We start from the raw sequence: 21460 nt of genomic DNA on the forward strand, positions 1-21460 counted from the left end.
CAGGTGGCTCTCTGCTGACTGGTGTGGAGAGCCTGGCCTCGATGCCCACCTTCCCACTCAGCAGTTGTGGGTGGTCCCTAGGCCTGTCTGCCAAGCCTGTGCTTGGCTGTGGGCTGCAGGAATGGGGGTGGGCCTTGCCGCCGTCCAGCATCTCATCTGGCTCAGCCACTTAGCCAGTCGTATCCGTGGCCAGGTCCCTGCATCGCTTGAGGCTCGGTTTCCTCATCAGTAAAAACGGGAAGGAGAAACCCTACCTGCCGCAGAGCCCCTGCACACCAGCTGCGCCGGGCGGCCACTCCAGGACTGTCCGCGCCTCTCCTGCCCCATTCGTTCCATCTGTGGCTGCACCTGCTCCTGCCGCCTCTGTTCTTATTCGTGCATCACTGTCCCCCGTTACCTGCAACCCTGTCTCCGGCCCCTAGACTGTGAGCTCCTCGAGGGCAGGCCCCCTCCCACCCCTGCGAGCCGCACACAAGTGCTCTGCCCATGGGTCTGGGGAGCATCTAAGGGCCCTGTTCTGCGCGCCATTGCGCCCTCCCCGAGCCTGTCTCCACCAGCGTATTTGACGTGGCAAACTCCGCTCCTGCGCAGGCGCTGTGTCCGGGGCCTGTGACCAGCGTGCCTCCTTGTACTTTGTCCTGCCGAGTCCCTGCGACCGCACTGACCAGCTTCTCCCTCCCCAGCAGCAGCTCCACCACCTCCCCCCCAGCCAGAGGCCCCCCCCCCCCGCACGCCCGCCGCCACCTCCGTTTTGGTTTAAGTTTTGTTCTTTTGAGCTTCTCCTGCGCTTCTCCATGTGCCGTGATCTATAACCTGCCTCTACTGTCTGGCCTCACAGGGTCCTCCGGGGTCACAGCCCTCGCCGCACGCACAGCCTCCACCTCACAATGCTAGCAGCATGATGGGAGCCCACAGTCAGGTAAACGCACTGTGGCTCGCCCGCCGCCGGCCGGCCGGGGGGCGCGGGGCGCGGAGGACGCAGAGCCGGCAGAGGAAAAACAAAACTGACAATGTGCTCTAGCCATTGCCTTGCGGTCTCTACGGACGAGCTGATTAAAAAACAAAACAGACCAAAAAAAAAAAAAAAAACACCTTTTTTTTTTTTTAACCTAAAGATACTCCTCATTTTTGGACCTCACACCCAGCTGGGATAGAAAACCAAAAGAAAAGAGAAAAACAAACCTATTCCTGTGACCTTGTCAGCGGCCTTTGCGTTTTTGTTTTTTCCTCTCTCACTTTTGGTTTGGTTTTGCATTTGGTTAACCATTCGTTTGTAAGCGAAGCTGCATCCCGAGCCTCTCTGTGCACCCTCGCTGCTGAGAAAGCACCCTCGCCTGTTCTGCATTAGGCTAGGGCGCCTGCTCTCCCCTCCCTGTCTTCCATCGTGTGTCCCTCCTGAAGTCCTCACTGCCCTCCCCACCCCGCCGCCCCGCCGGGGGGGTTCTGTGTGTGTGCACACGCGCGTGTATGTCCAGCTCTGTGTGCAGCCCCTGCAGAGGGGAGGCGTGAGTCCTTTCTCGTACCTTCTCACTGCCCTTGCTGAGAGCAGAGCTCTCCTCCTGGGCCCTGAGCAGGGTTAACTGTCCTTCCGCATCCTGTGCAAAGTCTCGGCCGCTGCCCCACTGCCCGGAGTAGCTCTCCATGAACACACGTGGAGTTCGGGGGCCCCGTGTGCCGTGTGGATCTGTCATCCCCTCTGCCCAGAGGAAGTTTTGCCTGGAGGGACGAGGCCACCAAGAGAAAGAGAGCTTAAAAGATCCGTAGTTGCCACAAGACTGGACTTTGTGGAGTGGAGAGCATTTGTGTTGGTCACTGCAAACTGGCGCAGGCTGTCATTGAACTAATTCCCTGTAATTGCAGCCTTTTATGTCACCGCGATACGCAGGCGGCCCCAGGCCCCCGATCAGAATGGGAAACCAGGTACTGTACCTTTTCATGTTCTCTCCCCCCTCGCTCAGCCATCCGATGCCCCAGGTGGACTGGGGCTCAAAGCAGAACTGGGGGAGAGCATTGAGGGCTGGAGGGTCAGGTTGTAACATGCAGGGTCGCTTTCCCGCGGATCCCCAGGAAGGAGTCCGTGTCCGCTGTGTGCCCGTCATGCCGCCATTCACCTGCCTGTCCCAGTGGCTTGGGGCAGCCCTTTCTGGGTTTCAGAGGACAGCAGCAGGAGCAGCCGGGGTAGTACAGCAGGGTTTGGCTCCCCTAGGCGCACCTTGGTGATGCCCTGTGACTTCAGCCTGCCTGCTAGCCCCCTCTTGGAAGGAGGATCGTCTTCCTTAATGAAGTTCGTTGACAACGTGCATTCCTCCCCCCTACCCAACCCCGGCAGCATTTGAGACTTGCCAAGGCTGGTAAACAGTCTTGCTGTTGGTGGAGAGGGGGCCCCCAGGAGAGCCTAGGGCAGGAGCCAAGGTTGCAGCCAAGCCAGCGGGGTTGTGAGTGATGTCTGCCTGGTTTTCCAGGCCAGCTCAAAACAAGAAAGGATTTGTCTGTATGATTGGCAGAGGGGTCTGCATACCAGGAGGGCTTTGCAGCCTGGGGCCCTGGGGCCCTAAGTTGGGGATTGGTAGTTGGATGTGGCCTGGAGAAGTCCCCCAGCCAGACAGAGCAGGAGGGGTGACGGTGGAAAAGGCACCCATTTTGGAGATGAGACGGACTTAAAAACAACTTGAAAGAAACGTCAGGGAAATTTCTTCCCATGCTAAGATATCTTTAACAATTCTTCCAGTGACTTTTGACAAAGCCCTTCAAAAACTTAGACACCGCCCCCAGGGCATCCAGCCCCTGCTGCGTTTGAACTTGGAGGTTAGCCACCAGCCAGACCGCTGTTATCTGGTGGGCTTCTTTCCCTGAGCGAGATGCTACAGGGATGTGGACAGACACTGGCACCCAGGGCCTCCGATTCCAACGTCAGGTTGCCTGTCAGGTGTCCGGCTCCTTTGTTTCCTGTTTTTGTCTGATGCGAAGGAGACAGATTTAGACGAGGAATTAGAGATCCAGCTCTTTGAGCAAAAAGGGACCCTTGGGCCATCGCAGATGAGGAGACAGAAGGTCAGAGTGGAGGAGCTGGGCTCAGAGCCGTCTCCAGCTCCTGGCCCTGTCCTCCACCCCACCCTGCTCCCTTGCCTTTCAGAGCCCATCCAGGGAGAGCAGATACTCTGACCTGTCCTCACGCGGCACCCTGCTGGAGTTAAGGGACATAGCGAAGGGAGTGTGTGTGTTTCTCTTTCACAATTCAGCATGAGTAGACGCGGGCCAGTGAGTGGAGGGTAGGAGGGTAAAGCCGTCATCTCTACCAGGCAGCACAAACCAGTTCCCCCTCCCCCCCATCTCCCTGCCGCCTCTGTAAGTTAACTCTGAGTTTCCAGCTTCTTGGGACCCCCAAAGAGGGATGTGCTCCTGTCGCACATGGTCCTGGGCTTTCTCGGAGGGCGCCTCAGTCGGGGGCTGTGTGCATCATCAGCTCAGCTCTCTCCGGCGGTAGGTGGAGGAGGAGAGGCGCGGGGGACTTGCCCGTTATAAGTGGGCCCCCCACATGAGGGCAGTGAGAATGCACATTACGCTGAGGGCCACCGACCCTGCCTCTGGGTTTTGCCAGGCCGGCCTCCCTGGTGCGGAGTGTGGGGCTGCATCCAGGGGGTGCAGGTTTGCAGCGAGCTGGCTGCATCGCCAGGTCGCCTTCCATGCAAGTCCCGCCTGCCGGTTGTCCTGGCCAGGCAGGTGAGTGAGCCTGCAGGCACGGCTGGGCTGTGTCCGTTTCCTGGACAGACGCTTCCTCCGCTTTGTCCCGCAGTGCCGTGGAGCGAGCTGGCCCACTTCCAGGAGCCCTGCGACAGCCCCGCAGCATCTTTGCCCCGCAGGCCAGGGCGCAGGTGCCACACGGGTTTTCATGCCCATACACAAGCCGTGGTTTTTCTCCGTCCCTGTGTGTGAGGGCTTCCGCTTTCTCATCGAGAGCCCCTCCTTTGTGTGATTTGGGACTCCTGGGGCCTGCACTGTGGCTCAGGGTGCCAGACCCTGTGCCTTTGAAGTGCCTTAGACCATGTGCTGGGACCTCAGACCAGGGCAGGCCCCAGGAATGCCAAATCAGGTACCTGTGGGCAGAGTTTCCTGTCCGCACCCAAGGCCACCCTGGGGCAGGGGGAGGGGAGCTACTCCCCAGCTTTGCTGTAGAGCCCCAAGGCACTGCAGGAGCAGGGGCAGATTTCTACAGATTTCCCTTTAGGTTCTCTGTTAGTTCTCATAGCCTGCTCTGTGAGACAGGCATCAAAAGGCCCCATGACCTCAGCATCCTGGGATCGCTCAGTCCAGACAGGCCTACCTGGGTCTCCCCAGAGTCCCTGTAACCCCAAGCCCACAGGGGGCAGACCCAGACCAGCAAGGTGGCTCAGAGCCTGGGAACTCGGGGTGAGGAAGCAGGGCTGTGAACGAGTGTGAGGTTGCAACAGCCGAATCCCAGGGAGAGAGAGAGACAAAGCACCCCCAGGCACACCGAAACAGCCAGCGCCAACTGTTGTTCTTGGACATGAGGCACTGCGCAGGCCTGGGTGCCTGGGCCCCCCCACAGCTGCCCACGCTCGCTCCGTGCTGAAGCTGGGGGGAGGGGGACAGTGGGGTTGTTGTCTCTTTGCTTCCCACCGCCTCCTCTGAAACCCGTGGGGCAGAGGCAGGGAGTGCCCTGGTCGGCCCGCTGTGGAGGCCTCCCAGGTGCCCTGGCACCCGCAGGGGAAGGCCTCTGCTCTCAGGGCAGGAGCTCCTTCTCAGTCCCCAGAGCGGGGGCCTCTCCCCAGAGGGGCGGTGACTGCAGTCTGGAGCGCAGTATCTGGGATGGGTTTGCCAGCAGTGTGCCAGGCCTCCCCTCACCCACACACTGGTGCTGCAGGGCTCCCCTCACCTCTCCGCTCGGTGCCCCTCTTTGGCCCTAGGGCCTGAGGGGGTTATTTCAGGGGTGGAAGCCAACAGGAGGTCAGACACCGGGTGCTCATCCTGGCTGTGCCCTTCAGCCCCTGGACCTGTTTCCCTGGTCCTGGTGTTTTTTGTTTTTGTTTTTGTTTTTTTAATTGAAAGTCAAAGTTATGGGGCAGGGGCTGGGGGGTGACAGAGATCCATCCGTTGATTCACTCCACAGATGGCCACAATGGCCAGCACTGGGCCAGGTGGAAGCCGGGAGCTTCATCCGGGTCTCCCACGGGGGTGGCAGGGGCCCAAGCACTTGGGCCATTCTCCACTGCTTTTCCCAGGCCATTAGCAGGGAGCTGGATCAGAAGTGAAGCAGCCGGATGTGAACCAGCGTCCATGTGGGATGATGGAGCCACAGACAGTGCCTCTACCTGCTATGCCCCAGAGCCACCCTCCCCTCCCTGTCTCACCCCGTTCCCTGTTGAAAGAGACTCCTGTGGCAGGATTCTAGCCGTCTCAGTCCCCATGGTTCGCAGGGGAGGTACACTGAGTTACATCTGCTTGCAGCAAAGAAAGATGGGGTTCAGGTAGCTCCTGACGGCCTCATTTCAAGGCATGCAGACCCATGGGGACAGCAGGACAGAGTGGGGTTCCTCTGTTGCAACCAAAGCTCCAGCCCCACCCACACTCCAGTTTTAGGGGCTGCCAACTTGGGCTGGCTGTCACGGTCCCCCGCAGCCGCAGGCAGCAGGAATGGCCAGGGGAGGGCCCTGCGTGGCCGCAGGCGGCAGATGGGGACGTGGCGGGACAGGCAGAGCACCTGGGGAGCAGCTCCCGAGCTTGTGTCTCCGTCTCTTTCAGCCTCCAGGAGGAGTCCCTGGGACACAGCCGCTGCTGCCCAATTCCATGGATCCCACGCGGCAACAAGGTAGAGAGGCTGGGGCACACTGGCTGTCAGGAGGGCCTCTCTCTCCCCTTGGCAACCCACAACTCACCTCGCTCTTTCTCTCTCCCTCTCTCTCAGGCCACCCCAACATGGGAGGATCGATGCAGAGAATGAACCCTCCCCGAGGCATGGGGCCCATGGGGCCTGGCCCACAGGTAAGCAGCCCTGGGCCTGCCCTGCGGCTCCCCGGCTACCTGCGCACCTGCCTTCCCCCCTCCCCCGCTGTCTGGCATTCAGTTTCCCCCCGCCTCTCAGCTCCCAGGGCCGAAAGGAAGGGCATGGCTGGCTCCCGTCCCTGCCTGTGGCAGCTGGCCCCACGCACAGCTCAGGGCAGCAGACCTGGTAGAGGGACCCCAGGGTACCTGGGGAGGCTTCCGGGGGCAGACCTCCTTGTGGGGTGGGAGAGGTCCTAGCACGTGGTTTAAGGCTTTTGAAAGGCACAGGGTCTGGAGCCCTGAGCCACCTCCCACCTGGCTGGGGTGGACTTGAGATGGCTCAGGTGCGGGATGAGTGGACAGCGGTCCCCCTCTGCATGCCACTCCCCACTGGGGTATCTTTGGATCTCTGTGGGCTTCAGCAGGCCTGTTTCCCCATGTGCCAGAGGACGGTGAGTCTGCCTGTAGGTGTGGTTCTCCATGAGAGGCCAGGCTGCCGGGTCCCAGCACCCACTCCATGCCCAAGCCTCCGCCAGCTGCTTCACGTACTGGCTCGTGCCTGACCAGAGAGAGGGCTCTGTGACCAGCAAGGGCGTTCCTGAAACCTCTGGAAGAAATTATCCCTAGTACCCCATCTGCGTCTTGTTTCAACCCCACAGCTGCCCCGTGTGGCCAGCCCCAGACCTCAGACCCCAGAGGGAAGGACCACAGGGTACGGCCGACAGGCCATTCCTGCTCTGGAACCTTCTCACAGCGGCTCCTGCCCCTCTGAGATTGCAGAGGACCCCTAACAAGGGGGTCCCGCCCTCTTATTAGGAAACTGTCCAGGACCCGACCATCTATAGGAACGGGGAGGGGAGTCACTCCCTGGCTGCCCCTCCCTGTGCTGCCTGGGGGGTCTGCTTGGCTTGGCTCTCCCTCCCTAACTCTTACGGGTCTGGGATTCTCTGCCCCCCCCCCCTTACTGGTTCCCCTGGGGGCGGAGTCGAGCGGGAGCGGCTCCTCTGTAGGCGGGGCCTTGAGACCCTGCCTGCCCACCCACCCCTCTTGCTCCTTGGGGGTCTCAGGGAGAGCCTTGCCTTCCGCCGGCCCTGGGCTCTTGTTTCTTTCTTCCGCAGCGCGTCCCCCAGTGGCAGTCACATGCTGGCTGTGTGTTTAGAAGGCCGTGGAGCATGGGGCGATGATTCAGGCTTGGGGGAGTCCAAGGAGGGAAAGTTGGAGCCTCAGGGGCTCAGCAGCCGCATCTGTGAAATGGGAGAACTGGGCAGGGAGGAGGATGAGGTTGTTGGCGTGGTGCCTGGTGCAGGGCAGCCCCCTTAGCTGGCAGTTTCCGTTCCCCCGTGCTGGGGACGTGACACTGATGTTCAGGACTCCGGCTTCTCGGATTAGATGACTGCTTTTCGTTTCTTTTGCTTTTCATTTTTTTTTCTTTTCTGAAAAAGTCTACATGTAACAGTTTGTTAAGCCTGTACTTCACAGGTTGTGAAAGCTCTCAGTGGCTGTTAGAAGGCTGTCTGATGAGAGCACAGTGTTCCGAAGTTCAGGACTTCCTCCAGGCACGGCACGGGTCTCATCGTGTCTGTGTGCTTGGCTGGCAGTCGAGCTGCAGAGATGAGAGCCTCCTGGGCCCAGTGGGGGCTCTCCTGGCCTCGCCCCACTAGGGTCCCCACAGTGGGAGAGAGAGATGCTGGCCCAGGCTGAGAGAAGGGACCCATCCTCTCTTCTGCTCTGCAGTCTGTGGAGTAGCCCAGAGATCACACTACTGAAAAAGTTCTGGAGCGGTCACTGGCTAAGAGCAGTGTCAGTCCCCACTGCAGATCCCACATGGGCGTCAGCACGGGGACCCCGAATGCCTCCTTGCGCGTGGTTCCCCGGGCCTGCATGCGTAGAGTGCAGTGTAGGGTTCCACAGCCAGGGGCAGCCTTCGGTGCACAGTGACCCTACTCGGGACACCCACATCCCATAACCAAGTGCCTGGGTCCCGAGTCCCAGCTCCACTGCTGATTCCAGCCTTGCTAATGTGTGTCCTGGGAGACAGCGCTGGTGGCTCAAGTTCTTGGAGCCCTGCCACCCACGTGGGAGACCCAGATTGAGTTTTGGGCTCCTGGCTTCAGTCTAGCCCAGGCCCAGCTGTTGCAAGCATTTGAGGAGTGAACATTCAATAAATTAATTAAATTTTAAAAAGTAATACGTAAGGAAGTAAGTAGTAACTCTCTGCTTTCAAATAACGAAGTATTAAAAAAAATAAACGGAGCTCCTGTGGTTTCCCACTTTTGCGTCTGATTTCAGCACACAGTGGTGCTCACTACAAGCTTCCTGAAGGCCATCCTTGCTGCTGTCCCTGGGTTGTGCATAAGGCAGGCTCACATTCTGCAGGAAGGGGACACAGTCCGTGGGAACTGATCTTCCATCTCCTGGTTCACTCCCCAAATGACCACAATGACCACGGTTGGGCCAGGCCAAAGCCCAGAGCCTGATGCTTTATGGGTCTCCCATGTGGGTGCAGGGGCCCAAGCACTTTGGCCATCCCCCACTGCCTTCCCAAGCACATTAGCAGGGAGCTGGATCAGAAGTGGAGCAGCTGGGACGTGAACCAGCAGTCATATGGAATGCAGGCATCGCAGGTGGCAGCTTAACCTGCTGCACCAGGACACCAGTCCAGGTTAGCTGGCTTTAGCCAGGGACCACTCTAGAACTTTCTAAACAAGAAATAGGTATGACGTAGTCTCAGGACTTTCTTTATAGATTTCAAAATTGATTGGAGCAACCTTGCAATTTTTCACCCCATGTTGTGTTTCAGCCCAAATGTCCCAGAGGGGTCACCTTGTCCGTTGCTGTCAGGGCCTGGGACAGGCTTCACTCTGGTTTTGTGAAACAGCCAGTACCCAGAAGGAGACAGTAGACACTGGCGCTTGCTGAGCCAGCTCTGAGCACTTTGCGTGGCCATCAGTGTACAGCGAACACTTTCCTGTCCTAGTGTGTCAGCGTGACTTGTGCTAGAACGAGGCTGGCACTGCAGGGGCTGCTGGCCGGGCTTGAGTGGCAGGAATACAGAGATGCTGTGGCTCAGGCGGCCACGGTGCTGCTCCCCAGTGCCGCCAGCCCCGCCCTGGCCCTGGTGATTGGGTTGGAGGCTTTGGCCCAGCCGAGGGTCAGATCGCCCCCCTGGCTTGTCTGCAGGTACAGGAGAACCTGTGGCTCCCAGGGCAGCGCTCGGTCAGGCCATCAGAACCCCTCCAGGTTCTCCTAGGAGGGCAGAGCTGGAGCACAGCCGGGCTCGCTTTTCCTCTATGCACTCACCTCTTCTCACCTGCTTCCGTCACCGTACTGGGGGCCAGGCTGTGCTGGCCGTGCACAGAGCGAAGAGGGGGTGAGGTCGTTAAAATGCAGTCCCCACCTTCAAGGGACACCTGGAGTCCAGCGGGAGTGAAGATGGGAGACAGACTTGTGGCCAGGAGCATAAGCCAAAGGACTGCTGGCAAGCCAGATGGGACGGCCTCATGGGAAGTGTGGGGGTGAAGGCTGAGCCCCAGGGGCGGGCGTGCAAGGCCTCCCTGAGCAGCCGAGCAGCCGAGGGCAAGCAGGAGCCCGCCAGGGCAGGAGGGAGGCCCTGTGTGATGGGAGAGAGGTTAGGGGCGCCTCTGGCCCCAAGTCTGCCTCCGTGGGGTGTGCTGTGCCAGATCCCACTCTGGAGTTTCTGAGCCCTGTGTAGACTAATCTGTCAGACAGAACGGTGACCCCACACGCAGAAATGGGAGTTTCCTCCTGCTCCCCCAGCTCTGGGATGCACAGGCCGGGGTGGGGCGGGATGCCCTGGGCCGGAGGCTCCGGGTAGGGGGAGGGTGCTGTCTGCACCTGCCCCACCAGGCCTTGCAGGAATGCACTTCTTGTTGCACGTGCAGGTGGCCCCGGGCCGCACGCCTCCCTGGCCTGCTGCGGGCCCAGAATGGGGGCGGCCAGCTTGGCAGCTGTGTGTCTCGGAGATCAGGGTCTCAAAGCCCCTGGCAGCATGGTGCACATGCTGCCCATGCCCTGTGCTGGCTTGTGCGTGCGCTCTCCTCCCTCCGCCCTCTGCCCTCTGCCCTCCACCCTGCACCGCGGGCTCAGAAAGAATGTGTGCTGTTTTCTCAGCGGCTCCTCGTCACAGACTAACCCTGTGGCTTCTGTTGTCTGTCTCGTTTTCCTCCCCTCCTCCGGCTCCCTCCTCCTGCTCACAGACTGACCCTTGGTTATCGTTGCAGAATTACGGCAGCGGCATGAGACCACCACCCAACTCCCTCGGCCCCGCCATGCCCGGGATTAACATGTAAGGCAAACCCTTACCCTCAGAGCCCCTGCTGTCCCCGCGCCCTGCCGGGGTGCCATGGCGGATGCTCTCTGGGCCTCCTTAGTGGAACAGGGCTTGTGTCCTTGTGATGAGAGGTGCCGTGCGGCCTGGCCAAGCCCACCCCGGCCTGGGCCTGCTGCCTGGCTCAGCCCGTCCCATCTTCACAGTGAGCCGGTGAGGCACTTCCTTGTGCAAGGAGGCCGTGGAGCACAGAGAGGCGCAGCCACTTGCCCAGGCTCACACCGCTGTGAAGGGCGCAGTGAAGACGTGAAGCCCTGGGCCGTCAGCCTCTGGGCTGCTTGCTTTAGTGATTTCTAGTCTTTTGTGGGGATCTGGACTCTCCGGGAAAGTGCGCGCGCAGGTTGGGTCTGAGCATCTGAGACCCGTAAGTGCTGAGTGTCGGCCAATCGTACACCCGGTTTAGAGGAGTCCGTAGATCTCTATCCGTGGAACGACCCGTGGCCACCCACAGGCCGCTGCCCTCTAGGCTCCTGGTAGTGGTCTGCTGCCTGTGGAGGACAGAGCGTCTTTTTCATTCGTTCATACTCTGTGTCTCTCTCTCTCCAGGGGCCCGGGAGCTGGCAGACCCTGGCCCAATCCCAACAGTGCTAACTCAGTGAGTACCCAGCCGGGGGTGAGGGGTGGGGTGCAGCAGGGAGAAGGCCATGTGTAGGTGCACGCCTGGGAGGAGTGTGTTGGGACAGCAAGGCTCGGCCGCTGCCCACCCAGCACCCTGCAGAGGCTCTCGGCCAGCAGCTGGGAGCCCGGGCTCAGGGAGCACTGTTCAGAGGAGAGCTCCCATGGGTGTGCTCCCCGCCGACATTCAGAGGAAGCGGGGAAGGCCTGCTGTGCGGACGGTCCAGGGGAGAAGGCCGTGGGCGTGGGGGAAGCACCCCCTTGTGCTCCCCCAAACTGGAGAGCCCCCTACACCCCCTGCCTCTGGGCTCCCGCACAGGCTGTGGGGAACGGCAGGCGAGGCCCTGGGGTCAGTGTAGCAGAGGACTGGGCTGGGCTCCCGACCCTGGCCCTAGGGAAGCAAAGCCGGCAACTGGCTCACTCCTAGGAAGAGTGGGGGCACTGCCTGGCGGAGGAGGTGGTTCTGACCGGGGTTCTTCCGCATCTTGTTTCCAGATTCCATACTCCTCCTCGTCGCCCGGTACCTACGTGGTAAGTGTCGGGCTCTGGGGCCCCGCGTCTGGCCACATGTGACTGCAAGTACAGGAGAACCATCGAGGCCCTGCCTCTGCTTTTAAAACACATTCAGGCCGGCACCACGGCTCACTAGGCTAGTCCTCCGCCTGTGGCGCCAGCACCCCGGGTTCTAGTCCCGGTTGAGGCGCCGGTTCTGTCCCAGTTGCTCCTCTTCCAGTCCAGCTCTCTGCTGTGGCCTGGGAGTGCAGTGGAGGATGGCCCAAGTGCTTGGGCCCTGCACCCGCATGGGAGACCAGGAGGGGGCACCTGGCTCCTGGCTTCGGATCGGTGCAACACGCCAGCCGTGGTGGCCATTTGGGGGGTGAACCGACGGAGGGAAGACCTTTCTCTCTGTCTCTCTCATTGTCTAACTCTGCCTGTTAAAAAAAATAAATAAAACACATTCAGATGAGCCCAAGATTTAGGTGGCCCAGAAATCTCCAAACCAGCCCTGGGAGGCCGCCATCCCCTGGGTTTCACCTGCTGGGCCGTGTGTGAGCACACATGTGCACACGCATGCCACGGTGCCTCTTGGTTTGAAGAAAGGAAGGGGGACCCGGGGCAGTTCCCCCAGAGCTGAAACTTGGTGGCTGGGCGAGCACTGGAGGGGTCTGGTGAGGGCCGACTGCCAGGCAGGCCCCAGGAGCCCTGGCCATGGGCTCCCCCCACGTCTTAGCGCCAGGGGTCTGATGCCAGTGTCTGTCTCGTCTCCAGGGACCCCCTGGTGGTGGTGGCCCCCCAGGAACGCCCATCATGCCTAGCCCTGCAGGTAAGAGGGTTGGAGGGTTGGTGGGTGGTGACATTTGTCAGGGTCCCTGGGGGCTTGGGGACCAAGCCAGGGCTTGATGGCCACTCCTTCCTGGGCAGCACAGCCTCCACCAGGCCATTGGGTGTCCAGTGACTTGGGAGCAGGACGCCCCCAGTGCCACCAGCCCATGTGGCCTCAGCCAGATCACTTTCTCTGGTTCTCGAGGGTTGCTTCGTATAGGAAAGGGCCGGGCAGAGCAGCCTGGGGACAAGGGCTCCCCTTGCCCTTGGCTCCCTTTCGCTAGGGCCAGCCCGGGGCCTGGGTAGCCATTTCCCCGGATGGCTGCAGAGGGCCTCTGGGATTCTTTGTTCTGGGACCAATGTTGTCCGGCACAATAACCACTGGAGTTTCTGTCGCTCAGGGCTCCTGGTCCTCTGTGTAGGAGGTCCCTTGTTGTTTTTTCTGTAAGAGGGCACATTTACACACATGTGGGCATGTGCGCACACACACACATGCACAGGTGCACAAACTCACAGCATCACATCTTTCCCAGCTAAGAATAGTAAGGCAGCCAGCTAGAAGGAATTCAGCATACAACCCTTACCCACCCCAAAAATGAACAGTGAGAGGTAGTCAGAGTTCTGAGAAAGCACAGCACCTGCTCCTGATGTAAACTCTTAGCAGTGTCCTAAGGAGGCTCCGCCGGCTAACTGGGGAGTGGAGGGGTCCCTCTCGGCCCCTGTCCCGTGCAGCTGCTCCGGCTGTTTCTCCTGCTGCTGCGTGTTGATAAGCTTCCTGACCGACACTCAGACTGGGTCGCACTAACCCGCTCCACGTGGGAACGTGTCCTGCAGCCAGGCAGGGCGGTGCTCGGTGATGGGCGGCATTGCCCTGACCCTGACCCTGACCCTGACCCTGACCCTGACCGGGTCACAGTCCCTGGGGCTGCCGGCTCACTGCCCCCACCATGTGTCGGGCGGTGTCCGGGCACCAGCATTGGCTTGGGGTGGGGAGCGCCCCGTGCCACATCAGCACGGCCATCCAGACGCCCTGGGATTCCTGGTTTCGGGGTTGGGTGGTTTTCACAGTTGAATTTTCTGTGATTAAAAACTTTGTGAATCTTCATTAAATACAAATTAGCCAGAAAATGGTGGTACTTAGAGGAAATTTTAAGTGATAAAATACAAAAGAATGAGTTCAAGTGCCACGAGTTTGTTTTAATTAAGAAACGAATTAATCACCTCCACTTGCGGGTTTGCACTGTCCTACAGATTCCACGAATTCCAGTGACAACATCTACACAATGATTAATCCGGTGCCGCCTGGAGGCAGCCGCGCCAACGTAAGTGCGCCTTCTAATAATTTACATATCAGATACCATAACAAATCATAATTAACTTCATCAGCTGAGGGGAAAGCAAGTTTAATTGATTTCAGCCATTTGTTACCAAAGGCGAATAAAACAAACCGTCAGAAAAGTGATTACCTCCGGGCAGCCCAGCTCGGGGTGGGGGAGGACGAGGCGGGGCCCAGTACAGTCCCTCTGCGAGGGCTGCCGGGGAAGCCCTGGGCCACAGTGGCCTCTGGGCCCCAGGCCCTTCTCCTCTGACCGAAGCACCACCCTGGCAGTCCCTCACTTTCAAGCCTGTAGGAGCCATGGGTGGAGACAGTAGGAGCAGGGCACCTGCCTGCCTCGTGCCCCTGCCGTGAGCTCTGTGACCCCTGGCCCTGGTGGCAGCTGGCAGGGCTGTCCCCTCCCTTGCCTCTGTGAGGGCAGCTCTCGATGGATGTGGCAGCTCCCCCTCCACCTGCTCTGGCTCTGGGTAGCCACCACTCCCTCCTGTGCCGCCTGGGTCCTACGGGTGTCTTCCCGCAGACAGGACTGGTTGGAGTCACCTTGTGGAGGTGACACAGCCCTTGGAGCCCCACGCAGGCAGAGGGGAGCTGGAGAGCAGGGCAGTGGGCTGCGGAGCCAGGGGATGGGCTTGGGGCACTCGGTTTGGTTTTGCTCGCGAGATGACACCCGAGCCACCCTATGTGTTAACCCTCACGTGTGGGCTGCATCTGCCTTCTTAGCTGGGTCACGGGACCAGCAAGTGTGCAGAGTGGGTACTGCACCTGCCATGTTCCGTCCCAGTCCCCAGCCTCACCGCTGTCCCTCACTAGGGCGGCCAACCGCCCGATTTTAGCACTAACAGTCCCGGGTGCTGCGCAGTGCCAGGACACACGTCCTGGTCTTTGACGATGGCTGCAGAAGGCTGGTGGGAAAACAGAAAAAACCCACACAGAGCTCCAGGCTGGGGCTGCATGCAAGTGGCCCTGATCACCTGCCTCCCTCACTGGCAGTGGAGGCTCAGGGTCATCCACGGAGGCTCGCCCGCCTCACATGGTCACGGACAGTGGCCGGCTCTGACTTTCCCTCTATGGCTGGTCTCCCGCTTCGCTTCGGGCCGGGACGGTGCTGGCCTCGTTTGTGACGAGGTGGATGTGATGGCTGTGTTCTCTGAGATCAGACTGAGAGGATGAAAGTGTGACGCAGACAGCACCGAGGAGAGGAGGAGAGGACCGAGCAGCTGAGTGGTTTCAAGGGCGCACACAGCCGGATCCAGGTAGCAGGCCGTGCCGTGCACCTGAGGCTCGCAGAGAGGGGCCAGGGACTCCCACCGGAGACAAAGGCCCCCGAGTGAGGGGTGACCGAGGCACATCCTCCTAAATCGAGACTCGTCCCAGGAGAGCCTGGGCTCACTGGAAACCAGCAGTTGCCAAATGAGCTCGGGCGCCCTGGCACCGACACTGTCAGCTGCTCCTTCCCTGGACTGTGCCGGAAGCTAGGAGGTTCCATTTCCTGATCAGAGGCGGAGACTGGAAAGGCTTGGGTGTGAACAGAGGAGAGCGGTGTGGCAGTGACCCACGCTGGGGCTGCTCGCGTGGGGCGGGCTCTGCCTGAGCTTCCGCCAGCCGCGCTTTCTCAGTGTGTTGGGCGACGCCTCGGATTGCAGCAACAGACTGCCAGCGGCTTGAGGGCGCGGGGGCTCGAACGCCGGAGCGGAGCCTCATGCCGTCATCCTGACTCGCGTGCAGCTTTTAATGAAACTGCGGAAAACGTAGATGCTTGTTCTCCTGTCCAGATGCACGGGGACTTGGCTCACCCTTCACGATTCTGGCAGGCAGGACACAGTTCATCTGAGCCGATTTCATTTAGTCTGTAGGCTTCTTAGCTTTGCCTGCTGAATGTCCCGCGCACCTTGTGCCCGACACAGGAGGCCTGATGGGCCTCCCTGTGATTCCAGCCTTTTCCTAAGGAGCGTTTTCCTTTACTTTGCCACTTCCCCATTTGGACCACAGGCCAAAATGTCAGGACCAGCACCACAAAACCAGAAGAAGAAATGGGAAAGGTTGGCTTAAGCAGAACCAACGTAGATACAACACCAAAAGCACAAGCAACGAGGAAAGACTAGATAAATTAGACTTCATCAAAATGTAAATAAGTCGTGTGTTCAAAAGACACCATCAAGAGAGAACAGACAAGCCACAGAAAGGAGGAAGTATTTGCAAAGCATGTATGTGACCAGGGGCTTGGATCCAAAATATGTAAAGAACTCGCACAACTCAGTAATAAGAAGAACCTAATTTAAGGATGGGGCAAGGGCAGCCATGCTGTGGTTCAGTAGGTTACACTGCCAGCTGTGATGCTGGCATCCCATATGGGTGCCAGTTCGTGTCCCAGCTGCTCCACTTCCGATCCAGCTCTCTGCTAATGGGCCTGGGAAAGCAGCAGCAGATGGACTCCTGCACCTACATGGGAGGAGGCAGTTGGAGTTTTGAGCTCCTGGCTTCTGCCTGGCCAAACCCCGGCCATTGTGGCCATTTAGGGAGTGAACCAGCAGATGGAAGATACCTCTTCTCTCCTTCCCTTTGTAACGCTGCCTTTCTAATCGCTCAATGTGCAAATAACCGACGAGCGCATGAAAAGATGAGGCGATAAATACCCCGTGCACCCACTAGGATGGCTTCCATTGTGAGGACGTGAGACGCTGGAGCCCTGCTACACGGCCTGTGGGAGGGTGGAACAGTGCAGCTGCCTTGGAAGCAACAGAGCTGCCGGAGATGTTAAATGTAGAGTAGCCGCCTGCCCAGCAAGACTGCTGTATGATGTCTGCCGGGGACAAGTGAGGACCTGCACCCAGCGCAGTAACTGGGACACGCACGTCGAAGTAGTGTCAGTGACAACGGGCGAATCAGAGAAACAGCCTGAGTGTCCCGTCAGCTAATGCACGGGTAAGTGAGACGGGGTCTGCCCACGAAGCCAGCTGGGCTGCTGTCAGCGAGAATGAGGACAGCACTGTTCACACAACCTCACGGATGAACCTTGAAAACATCTCAGGGAGGAGAGCAGGCCACGGACGGCCAGGGGATTCATCCACGCGGAGTGGCTGGAGACAGCAAGTAGATGCGGGCGGACGGCTGCCGGGAGTGTTGTCGGGCTGTTAGTGGCGACAGTTGTGACCCAGGGCGTGCACTAAGAACTGTTACGTCATGTACTTTAATTGGTCAGGTGGACCTTGCATGGATTATCTCTTAATAAAGCCGTTTTAAGATATTTAAAGTGCACAATAATGTACATCAGATACCTACTTCCAGATAACATTTAAGTACTGACACTGATGTTTGTATAATAGCACACACGCGTGTGTGATTGTACTGTCAGGTTTTGGGGGTTTCTTGGCTCTGGTGTAGCAGCATCCTGGGTTGGTGCCCTAAGAAGTTCACTGCCTTCCTCACATCACATGGGGGAATCAGCATGAAATTTGCTACCACCTGGCAAATTCGCCCCAAAGCCTGAGCTGCCTTTATGGGCCATGGGGGACACAGGGATGGTGCTCCTCCCCCGCCACGTGGTCACTGGACAGCTGTCAGCCCCGCCCCCTCCCCCCTGCTGTCTGGCTGGGCCTTACTGTGCTCACGCAGGACCGCTATCCAGAACGACTTCCGTGACCAGCTCTGCTTGCCCACACCCCTCTCCTCTGTGGTGCTGGACTGTTCTGATTGCTCTGTCTCCCCGGGAAGCCGCAGCCACCTTTTTTTTCTCTCTTAAGGTTTATTTATTTATTTATTTGAAAGGCAGAATGAAAGATCTTCCAGCCACTGGTTCACTCCCACAAATGGCGACAACAGCCAGGGCTGGGCCAGGCCAAAGCCAGGAACCAAGGATGCCCTCCTGGTGTCCAGCATGGGTGCAGGGGCTGAAGCACTTGCGCCGTCTCTGACTGCCTTTCCAGGCACATCAGCCGGAAGCTGGACCGGAACCAGCACTCTGGTGCAGGACGCCGCCACTGCGAGCCGCGGCTTACCCCGCCGTGCCACGGGGCCAGCCCCTGCACCCGTGCTTTCTCCACAGCCCTACACAGCCTGTGTATCTGTGAGCGCCTTCTCCAGGCTGGGGCCCAGATGTGACTCAGCTCTGTGTCCCCACACCCAGCCCACGAGCCAGCCAGCCCCAGTTCTGTCCCCTCCACCCCCTTCCAGGGTGTATGTGGGGCCTTGGCTCTCCAGAATGGCCATGGCTGTGGAAGGGGCCCTCTGGCCCTGAGGATGGAGGTGGAAAGGATTCGGCCTCTGAGCCTCTGACGTGTCTGTCCCAAGGCCTAAGGTGTAGTACCCTAGCACCGCCACCCCGCCCCTCAGCAAACCCCAGAGCATGGAGGAGGCCCACCTGCGAGTGGGAGGCTGGGCATCTGGGCTCCAACCCCAGCTCCTCCACCGCCTACCCAGGGGACCTCAGGCAGAGCATTCCCCGCCTCAGCTGAAAAACGGCCTGTGCAAGGCCCAGGCTGGTCTGGCTCGGCCGCCGCCGGAGGGAACAGAGCCCTGCCGGGGTCTCAGGAGGCTGTGTGGGGCCAAGCGGCCCCTGTCCGGAGCCCCCATCCCCATCCCGCGGGTCCTCACGGGCAGGCCCCCGAGGTGCTCCGCTGGCCGTGCCCGCTGAGCCGCGCCCCTGCTTCTCCCTCAGTTCCCGATGGGTCCCGGCTCGGACGGCCCAATGGGCGGCATGGGCGGCATGGAGCCCCACCACATGAACGGATCATTAGGTGAGCGGCCTGGCGCGGTGCGCGCGGAGGGCACTGCCCGGGGTGGCCGAGGGAGGCGGGCGCGGTGCCCCAGGAGCCCAGGGCGCAGGGGACTGAATGCTCTCTTCTCCTTCCAGGGTCAGGCGACATAGATGGACTTCCAAAAGTGAGTGCCCCCGCGTCCCCGCCTGCACCCCGGCCGCGTGGGTGGAGCGGGACCCGCGGGCTCACCCTGTGCTCTCTCCACAGAATTCTCCTAACAACATAAGTGGCATTAGCAATCCTCCGGGCACCCCTCGGGACGACGGCGAGCTGGGCGGGAACTTTCTTCACTCCTTCCAGAACGACAATGTAAGCCCCGGCCCTGACCCTGCCGCCTCCCGGCCCTTGTAGGGGCAGCCGCGGGCGGGCACTGACCGCACACCGGAAGCCCGAGGGGGGCCCACTTCCGGTCGTCCCGGGAAGGGCGGTCTGCGGCCCCGTGTGGCCCAGGGGTCCCGTCACCGAGGCCTGGCCGTCTGCCTTTGCCTCCAAGAAGCAGCTTTTGGGTCAGGCAGCTTCTGCGGGAACCCCAGCTGCCCGCAGGCCCCGCTCCTCACGGGGGCTCCTGGCCCCTGACCTGCACAGGGCTGTCGGGCCCCCCCAAGCGCTCACCGCCACCCCTTTCTGCTCCTCCCCTTCCAGTACTCTCCAAGCATGACGATGAGCGTGTGAGCCCCTTGTCCGCGACGCTGAGAGCCGGCATTGCAGGCGGGAAGACGCCAGGAATTATGCAAGAAGAAGTGAGGTGTTGGTGCCCAGGAGCCGGGGAGGCCGCTCCCCACCCCCGCCCCGCCCCCCGCCTGTCCCTGTTTTAGTTTCATGCAATAAAAAGGCCGAACTTTTTATTCCATAAAACGTGAAGGACAGAACTCAAAATAAAAATATATTTCAAGTCAACACCAGAAAAACCCTGCCCCTCGCCCTTTCCGATGGGAGCTTTTCTGTACATGACACTTTTATTTTTGTTTTTGTTTTTGTTTTTGTTTGGGGTTTTACCGTTATTGGGATTTTTTTTTTAATTTTCAGGGGGATTTTTTGGGGGGATTTTTTTAAATGGAAGCTTCTAGCAAGCCCCTCACCCCACCCCACCCCAGTCAACCTCTTTTTTTCTTTAAAAAAAAAAAAAAGGAAAAAAAAAAAAAACAACCAAACCCACCAGCCCTGCCTCTGTACCCAAGCCCTTCCTTCCACCAGGAAAGCTAGTGTAGGTGTGAAGCCTACTACACTGTCTTTGTAGCCATCCAAAAATAATAATAATAAACTGGACAGTTTACAATTGGTGGTTTCTTTCAAAAAGCCTTTTTTGGAAAGAGAAAAAAAGGAAGTCACCTTTTTCCACTTGGGGTTTTCGGTTTGGGCGATGCTTACGGAGGGGTGTTCTGGCCAAGCGGGCAGTGGCCGCATCCTCAAACCCAGAACCCGTCTCATCGTGGGGCCTGGCCGCCCGCCCTCTCCCAGGATCGAGCCCCGCCGGCGTGTACTGCGACCCAAGGACTGCTGCCGGCCCCTCTCCCGGACCTCTCCTGCCCCTCATCAGCCCTCACGCCACCGTCTTCCCAGCGAGACTCCTGCCAGCAGGGTGGTGGCAGCCGGCGCAGTCGGAGAGGCCGCCGCCGCCAGGACGGCTATGACCTGGGATGTGGAAACTGTGACCTCCACTTTCTGGTCCCAGGACCCTCGGCTCCTTGGCACAGGCACGGGCAGGGTGGGCTGGAGTTTGCATTTTCTTGTTTTTATTTTTTTTTCGTTTGTTTTGTTTCGTTATTCTCTTCGTCCTTCTTTTGAAAGATGGGTTGTTGACCAGAATTGCTGTGTATATGCTTAAACTGGAGGGGGAGACTTGGAAAAGCTGTGGGGGGTGGGGGGACACCAACAACCAAGCGGACGTGCTGTTTCCGGTCCCGTCTTTATTTTGCAGAGCCACCGAGCCTGCTGTGGCCCGTGCCCTCCCGGGAGGGGTGCCAGCAGCCACCTCGCCTCGCCCACCATTGGAACCTCTGTGTCTTGCCCTAAAGACACCCCGATTCTTTGTACATTGACACTCCCTCCTGCCCGCCCGCCCGCCCGCCCCGTAGCTGGTCTTTGTTTTGCCCCGCCCTTTCTGATCCATGTATATCATATTCTGTGCGATATCATCTGCCTGAAAAAAGACCTTGTGCGGATTATTGGGAACATTGTAGCTGTTTCTGTGTTTTTCTTACCTTGTAGTCTGGTTCTGAATTAAGAGAGGAAAAAAAAAAGTAATTATGATACATTGTAGTTTGTGTACGATATATGTTGATACGTTTTATTAAAGGGACATCTTTTTCCGCAAGCCCTTCCTGACATGTTTGGGGATCGCGGGTTGGAGTTGGATTTGATGACACAGATTACAGAAGGCAAGGTGGCTCCTTGGGCACAGGGTTCTGCTCTGGCTTCTTCGAGATGCTGCCCTGTCCCTGGGTGGGTGTGGCTCTTCTCTGGAGAGCTGAGAGGCCTGGGGTGGGGAGGGAGGCGGCTGGGAAGGGAGGCCCTTGAGGGCCCTCTGAGAGCCGCCTCCGAGGCGGATGTGTCTGATCCTTAGAGTGTGATAAGGCCCCTGGTGTCCCGGCTTTCCCCTTGGGTACTGGGACACCGGGAGGTTGGGTTTGTTTTTGGTGAACGTCCCAGGCCGTGAGGACTCGGCGAGTGGCACAGTCTGGCTTGGACTTCAGAAGGTTCCCGCAGGCGGTGTCCTGGAAGATGGTGGGAGGGGCCGGGCAGGATGTGGGGACAGCCATTCCCGGCCAGCAGCCAGGCAGGAAATGCAGAGGCTGGGGGAGGTGGCCGCCCTGGGTGCCGACTTGCAACATAGAAAGTGGAACTGCTTTGCTTACCTGGAGCTCTGGGGCCTGTGGGGCGTGGGGCAGCGCACACGCCCCCAGCAGAGAGTGCATCCGGTCCAGGGGTCTTGGGACCACATGGCTGACTGCCTGGCTCCGATCCGTCCTTTGCCAACTTGCTGTGTGCTCATGGGCAAGAACACATCCCTGCCACACACGTGGGGAGACTGGCCAGGACTGACCTGCACTGAGAATGCCCCAGCACAGCTTCCTGCCGCTAACT

The 21460-nt window shown here is 59.4% G+C and overlaps 1 protein-coding gene across 3 annotated transcripts in view; it reads left to right on the forward strand.

Annotated features, from left to right (window-relative positions):
- The window catches only part of SSBP3 (single stranded DNA binding protein 3), a 153842-nt gene extending 133152 nt beyond the window's left edge, over positions 1-20690 (forward strand). The window contains exons 6-18 of one of the 3 annotated variants that reach the window (XM_008265216.5): positions 839-919; positions 1861-1920; positions 5761-5827; positions 5924-6000; positions 10242-10306; positions 10895-10943; positions 11459-11494; positions 12233-12287; positions 13538-13608; positions 18277-18355; positions 18472-18500; positions 18584-18685; positions 19019-20690. In XM_008265216.5, coding sequence (XP_008263438.2) covers positions 839-919; positions 1861-1920; positions 5761-5827; positions 5924-6000; positions 10242-10306; positions 10895-10943; positions 11459-11494; positions 12233-12287; positions 13538-13608; positions 18277-18355; positions 18472-18500; positions 18584-18685; positions 19019-19048 — 801 coding nt within the window. In that variant the 3' untranslated portion in view covers positions 19049-20690. The remainder of the gene's footprint in view (positions 1-838; positions 920-1860; positions 1921-5760; positions 5828-5923; positions 6001-10241; positions 10307-10894; positions 10944-11458; positions 11495-12232; positions 12288-13537; positions 13609-18276; positions 18356-18471; positions 18501-18583; positions 18686-19018) is intronic. The other 2 variants (XM_017346275.4, XM_017346276.4) reach the window with 2 other exon arrangements.
- The last annotated feature ends 770 nt before the right edge of the window (positions 20691-21460 follow it).

The sequence above is a fragment of the Oryctolagus cuniculus genome, chromosome 7 (assembly GCF_051225735.1).
Source record: "Oryctolagus cuniculus isolate XC-2025 breed Fujian yellow rabbit chromosome 7, ASM5122573v1, whole genome shotgun sequence".
NCBI lineage: Eukaryota > Metazoa > Chordata > Mammalia > Lagomorpha > Leporidae > Oryctolagus > Oryctolagus cuniculus.